Below are 10355 nucleotides of genomic sequence, written 5' to 3'. Positions count from 1 at the left end.
TGGTTCGTCAGGGTTACCGTCGAGAAGTTCTCAGGTTGGAGTTCCGTGTAGATGCTGGTGTGGTGGAGAGATTAGAACCTACACCTCAAAGACAGAAGAGAATCTCTGTAGAAGATTTTACAGATGTGTTGTTGGTGTGAAGGTAATTTACTTTTATCAGTCGTTATTCATCACAATAGCTGAAATTTATGAAATATTTTTATCCAAACAATGATTTTAGGAGAAGAAGGAGAAACACATGTTCCGTTGGGTTGATGATGCTGTTCTAGAGGAGATTAGGATGGTTGAAAGCAAACAAAACCAACTCTTAGAGGATCTAAAAAAGATGGTAACAAACAATGTGGAGCTCCAAAAGGAGATGGTGAAGGAGATGGAAGAAAAGATGGAGAAACATATGATTGAGATCATCAGGCAAGAGCTAATGGTTGCAAAAAAGAGTATGGAGAAGTCGAACAAGCAGAGGATTTGTGTACTAGTCGTATTGGCAGTTTCAATGGCGTGGCTTTATAAGAAGATGATATGATGTCTTTGCTTTCTGTATTTTGTTGTTATGCTTAACACTTTTTGTTAGTCTTGTTTTTTGTACTCTGGTTTTAATGAAAGTTCGATTGAAAGAAAACTCCAACAAGGAATTTCAAAACACATGAGTGAAAGTTTGATTGAAAGAAAACACCAGCAAGGAATTTCAAAACACATGAGTATTTTATTAGTCTTAAATCAACACCATTAATGAATTTCAAAACAAATGAGTCTACTAATCGAAAATAAAAATCATCAAACACCATCATTCATCACAAAGGTCCTGCCGAGAAACACAACCCACGAATTTCAAAACAAATGAGTCTATTAATCGAAAATAAAAACCATCGAACACCATCATTCATCACAAAGCAACTGCCGTGAAACACAACCCAGAAGCTACCTGAAACATAACGAGTACCGTAATTATAAAAGAAATCAAAAATTCAAAAACAGGAATCTTAAGTTGATGCACTAACCATTGTTATATCACGATATCACATGTCGTTCTGTTATGCCCTTCTTTGCCACACCGCGCACACTTATGTCTGTTTGACCCTTGTGAGTTTTGTGATGATTTTATCTTGTCTTCAGCGGATTCATATCTTCTTTTTCTTCGCCGTCCTGGATGTCTTCTTGTTTCAGGTGGTTGAACTTTTGCATCTTCAACATGCTGTCGGACTCGCCATTCTTCTTCAGGAACACCTATTGGATTAAGAGTTTCCTCATATTGCGATCTCCATGCAGTAGTGGTATACACATCATCAGCATAAGGATATAGATCCTTGCCTATATCAAAAGCTCCTTTTATAGCATGTCTACAAGGGAGTTTTTGGATGCTGAACTTTCCACATGAACAAGTCCTTCTTTCTAAGTCAACAATGTAGTCTACTCCATTACCTTTAACCTGGATCTGCGATCTGCTCATCAAATAACCGTTCATGAATTTACCTTTCACTATTCTTCTTGAAATCTTTTTCTCCACCTAAACAGTTAAAGGATCTTTATGCTTTGCACTTAACTCTCTACTCTCATAAAACCAGCGTGTCATCATTTCTCTGATGCTGTCTAACAAAGGAATTATTGGATACTCTCTGGGTGTCCTCAAAGCAGCATTGATTGATTCAGCTGCATTGTTGGTGTTAATATCATACCTATAACCCGGAAAATGACAGCGAGCCCATTTTGTCACATCGGCTTCCTCTAGATAACTTCCAATAGCAGGACTAATATTATTAATTCGCCCAAACTCTTTCTCAAACTCAGCAACTCTATAAGCTTTTGATGCTTTTGCAACCTTACCAGCGACACCTCTGCCCTTATGATATGTTATCACATTACTAATCAAGTGGTGGATGCAAATACCATGTTTAGCCAATGGATAGATGTTTCCAATTGATTTAGCAATCGATGTAGCTCTATCTGACACAAATGATAAACCTTCTTCATCAGCTATAACCATCTTAAGTTGCATAAAAAACCACTCCCATGAACAATCATTCTCAGAATCAGCAATTCCAAATGCGATTGGATACAAATTGGAGTTACCATCTACAGCTGTAGCAACTAGGAGAACCCCTTTGTATTTATTCTTCAAAAATGTACCATCAACTACTATCACTTTCCGCATTGACTTGTAGAACCCTCTTGTTGATTGACCAAAAGAAATAAATAGATATTTAAATCTTCCCTCAAAGTCAATTTCATAATTCGTGAACGTACTAGGATTCGCTTCTTGTAGCATGTGCAAGTATGTTGGAATCTTAGCATAACTTTTCTCAGGAATTCCTCTAACTTCGTTAACTGCATACTCCCGAGACTCCCAAGCTTGGTGATATGTTAGCTCGCAGCCGTACCTTGAACGAATAATATTAACTATATCATTCGGTTTAGGACCTTCCTTCACACCCTCATAGCTTTGCTTAATGAGATGTCCAATTGTTCTTGCAGATGGAGTCCTACAAAAGGAGTTTTTTTTTGAAGGGGCACATGTATGGTTACCCACAAACTTGTTGATTTTGAAATATGTAGACGCTTGTAAACACTCAGCCCGGAGACGCCAGTTACAAACACTATCAATGCAGCGTATACACCACCATCTCTTATCAGATTTTGTAATCCTGTAGTCGCAGTTATATTTCATTGCATACATTTCCATAGTAGCATGTAAAGCTTCCTTACTGCTGAAATATTCACCCTTTTTTACCATTGAATCTTCCAACTTAAAACCAGCAGCATCAACAAGATTAGCATCAGTACGCTTTTCTAATACATCATTAGTCGGCTTTGGTGAATTCCTTGAAATAACACCTACTGATTTTCCCACATCAACTTCCACATTACAACCATCGCTACTATCAACTGGGAACTTATTCAGATCGAACTGGACTTTACTCCTATCACCTTCATCAACTACTCTTTTGAAAGTAACACACAACCGAATCATGTTTATCTTTTTCAGATATGCAAGAAAATTTTTCATACCTCTATCATTTGTCACAACAACAGGAGGACAATCAACTTTAACCTCTGTGGGTAGATAACTGAATTCCACATCAAACATATTTTGCTCTATTTCATAGTCTTCTGAAACCATAACCTTCAACTCTTCAAGAGATGTAGTGGGTTGCAAAGTCAGTAATCTAGCACGTTTTTCTTCATCATCAATAAATCTCCACTCCTTCTTGGCATCCAGTGTCCATACACCACAAGTAACATAGATTTGCATCATGAACAGGTAAGTGAAAGCTTTTGTGGAAGGTGGAAGAGATGGTGATCGATCACGTTAAGGTATAATGTCGATTTTTCTTAATTTGTTTATCTTCTAAATAATTTAGAATACGCATTCTAAAATGTATTAGAACAAATCTAAACAATAATTACGAAATCTTAACCATAAATTAAGAATATTTAAAAAATATTTAAAATTATTCACTTTCCTTATTTAATTTATTTTCTTTCTATTTTAGGGTATTCTAAGGTTTACAGATTACAAATTCTAAAAATTTCTATGATATATCTTCTACTTCTTTTAGTATATAGGGTAAAACGTAGAAAACGAATTCTGAATTGATGTAGAATGAAGAAAAACGTAGAATACATATTCTTAATTTTGTAGAACATACAAAATTCAGGTTCTGAAATTTTTAGAACAAATTTTCCGTCTAAACTTCTTAGAACATGTACAAACTGTAGAATGAACAATCTAAATGTTTCAGAAAGAGAAAAAATCGTAGAAAGTCTATTCTAAACAATTTAGACCAGAAATCAGCAATTTACAAACTGATTTTTGACACCCAAAACATTTTTTTTTCAAATTTTTTTTTTAACAGTTGTATACTAACATGGGTTTTCTGTTTGTTTATTGGTTCATATTTTTCAAAACTTCACTATTTCTATTAGTAGGGGCATTTTCGTCACAATTGATAATTTTGAAAAAAAAGTGTAGATAGCCAAATTTTTGAAAAAAGCTCTTTTATTTATAATTTTCCCAAGATTTAAATTTAAAAAAAACTAAGAAAGGTGAATATTTTATTTGTTAACTACTACTATAATCACTTTACAGCTAAGCTGGCACATATACATGTAATTTAGATTAGAAGGTAACGTAAAACAATTAATTTAATTATTAAGGAAACAAAGAAATCAATTTCCAAATTCAAAAATAATTGACCGGTACAATCATATAGTATTAAATTGCGCTGCTCCAAACTCTTCTCAACAGACAGACACAGAGACAGAGCCAATCTCTTTCCCATTGTCTCTATTGCGGATCAGTTCTGTCGTCGACTCTACAGATTCTTCCGCGGTTTTTCAATTTTTATTTGAAAGTCTCTTTTTTGACTCTTCACCTCTTCTTTTTAACACCACAACGGTTAAAAATTAAAATTGTAATTGTGTTCGAGTTCTATATCAATCCCGTGATTAAAAAAAGTGGCAGAGATATTGAGGTGCGTTTCATCGGATTGTGAGATGCAGAGACGAGGTAGATCGTCGGAATTTCATTTTAGATCGGAGACTCATCGGAGACGGCGGCGTTGAAAAAGGGTTTTTGACTCTTCACCTCTTCTTTCAATCTCCGATTCGCTCGCTTCTCAGGTAATTTTTAGTCTTCTTCTTCAATTCGTATCCGTAATTTTGGATCTGGTAATCGAGTTTTAATAATCTGGGTCGTTCTCTTTATTTGGGTAGGGTATGCCTTCACCTTAAAGGAAAAGTTTTTGTTTTTATTTGTCTAGCTTTCGAATCAAGTGTTCTGTTGTTGTTTGTGCTCATTGTTTCTCTCTGGGTTTAGGTTATACAATTTGCTTTTAGTTGTGAATCTGATGTGCATCGTTTTCATTATGAACAGGTGTGAACAGTACATTTTTAGTTTTTGTTTTGGTGGTGATCTGATCTTTTGGTTGGATGTGAAATGCAAAGATCAAGGAGAGCTCTTCTGGTTAGAAGAAGAGTTTCTGAGACTAGTTCTAATAATAATGGAAGGAATCGCTTCTACAAAGTTTCATTGTCTCTTGTTTTTCTCATATGGGGGCTTGTCTTCTTATCTACCTTGTGGATCAGTCATGTTGATGGTGACAAAGGTAACCTTTTTAAGTTAAGTTCCTCATTTGGATTGAATTGCGAAAAAATTTTATCAGAAAATGGCTAATAAACTGCTGAGCTTTAGAGACCTATAAGTCTATTTAACGCTTACTCTTGGGCATTTGCAGGTAGGTCTTTAGTGGCTTCTGTGGAAAAAGGTGAACCACATGATGATAAGGCAAATGAGACAGGTAAGCCTGTTGATGCACCATCACTAGCGTCTGCCTCTGTCCCCTCTACTCCTGATTTGAGTTCGGTCGGCGGTAAAGCCGCAACCAAAGAAATCATATTGAAGCAAACAAAAGAAGATGACACAACTGCAGGAAATGTTACAGAAAATAAAGACAGTAAGTTTGTGAAGCCAAGTCAGATTAGTAATAGCACAGCCACAGGTCAAGGCAATGATAGTGAGACGAGTGCTTCAAAGCTTGATCAGCTATCTCGTGCAGTCCCGCTTGGCCTTGATGAGTTCAAGAGCAAGACGTCAAATTCTAAAGACAAATCTTTGTCAGGCCAAGTCAGCGGCGTGATTCACAGGATGGAACCTGGTGGGAAAGAGTACAACTACGCAGCTGCTTCAAAAGGTGCCAAGGTCTTAGCTTCTAACAAGGAAGCAAAAGGACCTTCAAGCATCATAACCCGGGACAAAGACAAGTATCTCCGAAACCCGTGTTCTACTGAAGGCAAATTCGTTGTCATAGAGCTCTCAGAAGAAACGTTGGTGAACACAATCAAGATTGCAAATTTCGAGCATTACTCTTCCAACCTGAAGGAGTTTGAGATCCTAGGCACCTTGGTTTATCCGACTGATACATGGACTCATCTAGGGAACTTCACGGCTTTAAACATGAAGCATGAGCAGAACTTTACACTCGTGGATCCTCAATGGGTGAGATATCTAAAGCTTAATTTCCTAAGCCATTACGGTTCAGAATTCTACTGCACCTTGAGTTTACTAGAAGTCTACGGAGTGGACGCTGTGGAGCGGATGCTGGAGGATTTGATATCTATCCAAGACAAAAACATACTGAAACCACAAGAAGGAGACACTGAGCAGAAAGAGAAGAAGCCAGTACAAGCGACAAAGTCCTCTGAAAGCGACGAAAACAGGAGTAAACAGAAGGAGAAGGAACAAGAAACCTCACCAGAGGTTGCAGTTGTGAAAGCTGAAGTGTCAACTGAGAGAAAAAAGCTGCCAGATCCTGTGGAAGAGATAAAACATCAACCAGGAAGCAGAATGCCAGGGGACACGGTCCTGAAGATACTAATGCAGAAGATACGGTCGCTGGACGTGAGCTTATCAGTGCTTGAGAGTTACTTGGAGGAACGGAGCTCAAGTTACGGGAAGATATTTAAAGAGATGGACCTTGAGGCGAGCAAGAGAGAGAAGGAGGTGGATACTATGAGACTTGAGGTAGCGGGAATGAAGGAGAGGGAAGAGAATACGAAGAAGGAGGCGATGGAGATGAAGGAGTGGCGGATGAGAGTGGAGGCAGAGCTAGAGAAGGCTGAGAATGAGAAAGAGAAAGTGAAGGAGAGGTTAGAGCATGTGTTGGAAAGAATGGAGTGGATGGAGAAGAAAGGTGTGGTTGTGTTCACAATCTGTGTCGGGTTTGGGGTTATAGCAGTTGGAGCCGTGGTGTTCGGTAAGGGGATAGGTCGAGCAGAGAAGCCAGGCGGCTTGGCTTGGTTACTGTTATTGATAAGCTCGACATTCGTTATGTTCATTTTGTCTCTTTGATGAGAGAAGAGTTCTCAGTTTTGGTCTTTCTTTTTGTTTTCTAGACCTCGTTTTTACTGTAGAGTTTTAGTTTAAGTCCTCTTTATATAGTACCCAATAAAACTATAGTAGATTTATGTGTCCATAAGATTTTTAATACTATAAGAGTTTTGGCCGGTTCAATCAAAAGAACAAACTAAACCGGAGTGATAACCGTTTAGAACGGACAAACTAAACAAACAGTTGAAAAGAGGGGACCGTATGCCCGTCCTAAAATCACAATGATAACCGTTTCATCAACTTATACAGTAGTTCTGGACCGATTTGGTGAACCGGTTTGGTGAAATTACAAATGCAAGAGACATAACCGTGGCAGGCTTAGAAGCGAAGCGAGAAGCGAGAACCGAAAACATAAAGTAGGGGGTTAGTTAAGAGAGACGAAACGACAACACTGGTGGTCTGGTTTGGTACGAGTCACGCGGTAGTAAAGCGATCCACACTACAGGCGAACAGAATGTTTAAGAAGGCCGTAGAGGCAAAGTCTCACCAGCGTCTCTCCGGCGCTGACCGAAAAAAACTCCGCCGCACCGTCCGAAATAGGCTTCCCCTTCTCACCGATGAACTCCTCGACGCAATCCTTCCTCCCAAAGTTTGTTTTCTCTTTTTTTCCCCTTAGTTTTTGGTATCGTTGTTGTCTGGGTAGATCACTTGGACTGTTTGTTTCGTGACATCTCTGATTGATTCTCGATTGGATTGTGCTATGGTTTGATGCGGTACACTGTTCGCTTACTTATGCCATTGATTGTTTCGGTCTAGGTCGAGATAACTCTTTCCAAGTTTCAGAATCGAGTCCATGTCTATAGTATTGAAGGTGGATGTCCCATGTTTTTCGATATCGATGGCAGAGGAACTGAGATATTCCCAACAGGTTTGCACTTTGCAGAAATTGTACTGATTCAAACACATGGCCATATGAGTGGGATAGTTCAATCTGATTTAGCTGTATTTTTGTTTCTTCTTCTGATGCAGTTTTTGCTCTCTGGGAGGCTCCTGAAATGTTACCTTCCTTTATGTTGAAAGGAGCTGAGGTTTCACGGTATGTTTTAGGCGGTGCAGATTTGATGTTCCCAGGTATATGGATCCCTTCCCAAGGCTTTCCTTCTTTCTCTGCTGGAGAGATATGGGCTGTCCAAGTTCCTGGAAATCCCGCACCTATTGCTGTAAGTCTCTTTATATTTTGCTCTTAACGACGCTGAAGTATGTATTTTGAGTGACATCATGGTTTATGTATTTTTCTCAAGGTTGGGTGTACCACAATGAGTAGTGAAGAAGCTCTTAAAGCAGGTTTGCGTGGGAAGGCTTTACGGATTACTCATTATTACCGTGATTTCCTTTGGTACATGAGATCCTGGCAATAGCTTGTTTTTTTTCTCTTCTTTTTGTTATGTTTGGAAGGGATTTATTTTCTTACATGCGAAGGTGTGTTTCACAGGGAATCAGCTGAGGGGCACTATGTTCCAAATGCTGGTTTTATGGAGAATGTTGTCATGGAGGATCCATCGTACCTTGCTTCTGGTTCAGTTGAAGAAATCTCAGACTCTTCAGCTTGTCCTCAGACAAGCACAGAAATTGAAGATGAATCTGGTGATGCGAATAATATTGGGCCTTCAACCTCTGTTACCGATGCTAAGAATGATACTGAAGAACATTTGGTTGGGACCATGAATGAGCTGAACTTGACAGATGACGTTTCTGCTAATGAAGCAAATATCGACAAGCAGATTATTCTCTCCCCTGAGGAGGTAGATGCCCTTCTTGACCAATGCCTTTTGCAAGCATTGCATACAACTCTAAAGGAGAAGGACCTACCAATCCCAGGAAGTACTCTATGGTAAGAACACCATTTTAAACTTTAGTTACATGGAAAGCCACCTATTTTCTGGTATTGGGTTGGTGTTGTACCTACTGATATATGCAATCCTGATTGGGTTGTTTTATTATGCTCTGAAGCTCCGTTCGTGTTTGTGTGTTACTCTTGACTCCGTAAATGACAGGCTAAACACCTGGAATTGTCTGTTTTCTTCTCCTTTCTAAGTTTGGCTTGCATATGTTTTCCTGTGAGTGGTGCAGGGCAAATCATGTATTACCTTGCAGGCCTTCTGGTCGCACACTTGACATTAAGAAGTCTTCCCATAAAAAGCTGTCAAAATGGCTGCAATCTAAAGCGTCTACTGGAATGGTCAGTTTCTTACTAATTTCTCTTGTCTTATGGTATTTATTTTTGCTTGATTTTATGTTTTGATATAACAGGAGTGTTAGTAGATGTTGAACTGCAAAAACCAATAGGTCCGTTTATCAATTTAGGAAACTAGTAGTAGCAAGTGTTGTATGCTGTCTCCTTAAAAGCCTGTAACACGTTGGTACATTTACCTTTACCTTGATATTCTGATAATTGCTAGTAGATTTGCTTTGGTGTCGTGATTGGTGACTACACTCTCTGACAATCTTTGAAATATATGCGCAGATATCTGTTAAAGAAGACAAGCATAAGAAGGAGATTGTATTGATATCAGTCAACCGCAGCCACCCAGATTACAAATCCTTCAAGCCAGAGAAGAAGAAAGCTGAAGTCTCTGAGTCTCCTGGAGAGCGCTCCACAGCGCAACCTCAGTCAGAGAAAATGCTTGAAATCATAGAGGTCTATAAACCTAGCATACACAACAGTGCAATATTTGCATCAGTTGGGGAAGACAAAGGAAATCTATACACAGCTTCTGAAGCCACTGATGTTGTGTTCAGATACATCGAGAAGGAAAATCTGGTTAAGCCAACAAACAAGTCAACGGTGGTGTTGGATGCGATACTATGTGATTCATTGTTCAAAGGAGCTATCAAAAAGGGATCGGCATATCCGTCAGAGATTCACAAAAAGGATGTTGGGTCGACGTTTGTAGGTAGAATGCAGCCTCATCACGTAGTGATGAGAGGAGGCGGTGAACCTGTGGTTCGTAAAGGAGCTATAAAGCCGGTTCAGATAATGACAGAACGAAGACAAGGTAACAAAAAAGTGACCAAGGTCACAGGGATGGAGACGTTCTTGATAGAACCAGACTTGTTTGGATCAGAACTGCAGAAGAAGTTTGCTTGCAGTACTTCAGTTGGAGAACTTCCAGGTACGTACGTTTAAAATCTATATCCTTTTTTGTTTTGTTCATCTGTGTAGTATTTGAGAGATGATTGTTTTGTTGTGTGTGTTGCTTTCAGGTAAGAAAGGGTACGAGGTTCTGATTCAAGGAGGTGTGATTGATAATCTTGCGAAATATATGGTGGAACACTATGGAGTTCCAAAGAGATTCATTGAAGTTCTTGATAAGACTAGGAAGTGATATTTTTTTCTTTCCTGTGTTTTAAACTCCTAATTTTATTTTATGTGTTCTACATTACTGACTCAGTGACTCTTTAAGATATTAATGAGAATAATAGTGTTTTCTTTTGAATCCTTATTGTTATTGATCAAAGTTTTTATAGAAAA

At 38.6% G+C, this 10355-nt stretch overlaps 2 protein-coding genes across 2 annotated transcripts; both read left to right on the top strand.

Moving 5' to 3' along the window:
• LOC104712707 (uncharacterized protein slp1-like) lies at nucleotides 4232-7005 on the top strand. Its single transcript, XM_010429664.2, has 3 exons — nucleotides 4232-4617; nucleotides 4871-5102; nucleotides 5232-7005. The coding sequence occupies exons 2-3, from the start codon at nucleotides 4934-4936 to the stop codon at nucleotides 6842-6844; spliced, it is 1782 nt and encodes a 593-aa protein (XP_010427966.1). The 5' UTR covers nucleotides 4232-4617; nucleotides 4871-4933; the 3' UTR covers nucleotides 6845-7005.
• On the top strand, nucleotides 7197-10320 carry LOC104712705 (eukaryotic translation initiation factor 2D-like). The gene is made up of 8 exons (XM_010429663.2): nucleotides 7197-7472; nucleotides 7640-7751; nucleotides 7853-8043; nucleotides 8125-8219; nucleotides 8316-8714; nucleotides 8954-9062; nucleotides 9348-9996; nucleotides 10088-10320. The coding sequence occupies exons 1-8, from the start codon at nucleotides 7338-7340 to the stop codon at nucleotides 10207-10209; spliced, it is 1812 nt and encodes a 603-aa protein (XP_010427965.1). The 5' UTR covers nucleotides 7197-7337; the 3' UTR covers nucleotides 10210-10320.

Source organism: Camelina sativa, chromosome 9, assembly GCF_000633955.1.
Source record: "Camelina sativa cultivar DH55 chromosome 9, Cs, whole genome shotgun sequence".
Taxonomy (NCBI): Eukaryota; Viridiplantae; Streptophyta; class Magnoliopsida; order Brassicales; family Brassicaceae; genus Camelina; species Camelina sativa.
The sequence above is the reverse complement of the archived record's forward strand: the minus strand, read 5'-3'. Positions and strand labels throughout refer to the sequence as shown.

Coding starts and splice junctions, on each gene's coding strand:
- LOC104712705 (XM_010429663.2), top strand. CDS start 7,338: ATGTTTAAGAAGGCCGTAGAGGCAAAGTCTCACCAGCGTCTCTCCGGC. Junction 7,473..7,639: donor ACGCAATCCTTCCTCCCAAA/GTTTGTTTTCTC, acceptor GTTTCGGTCTAG/GTCGAGATAACTCTTTCCAA. Junction 8,044..8,124: donor GAAATCCCGCACCTATTGCT/GTAAGTCTCTTT, acceptor ATTTTTCTCAAG/GTTGGGTGTACCACAATGAG.
- LOC104712707 (XM_010429664.2), top strand. CDS start 4,934: ATGCAAAGATCAAGGAGAGCTCTTCTGGTTAGAAGAAGAGTTTCTGAG. Junction 5,103..5,231: donor TCATGTTGATGGTGACAAAG/GTAACCTTTTTA, acceptor GGGCATTTGCAG/GTAGGTCTTTAGTGGCTTCT.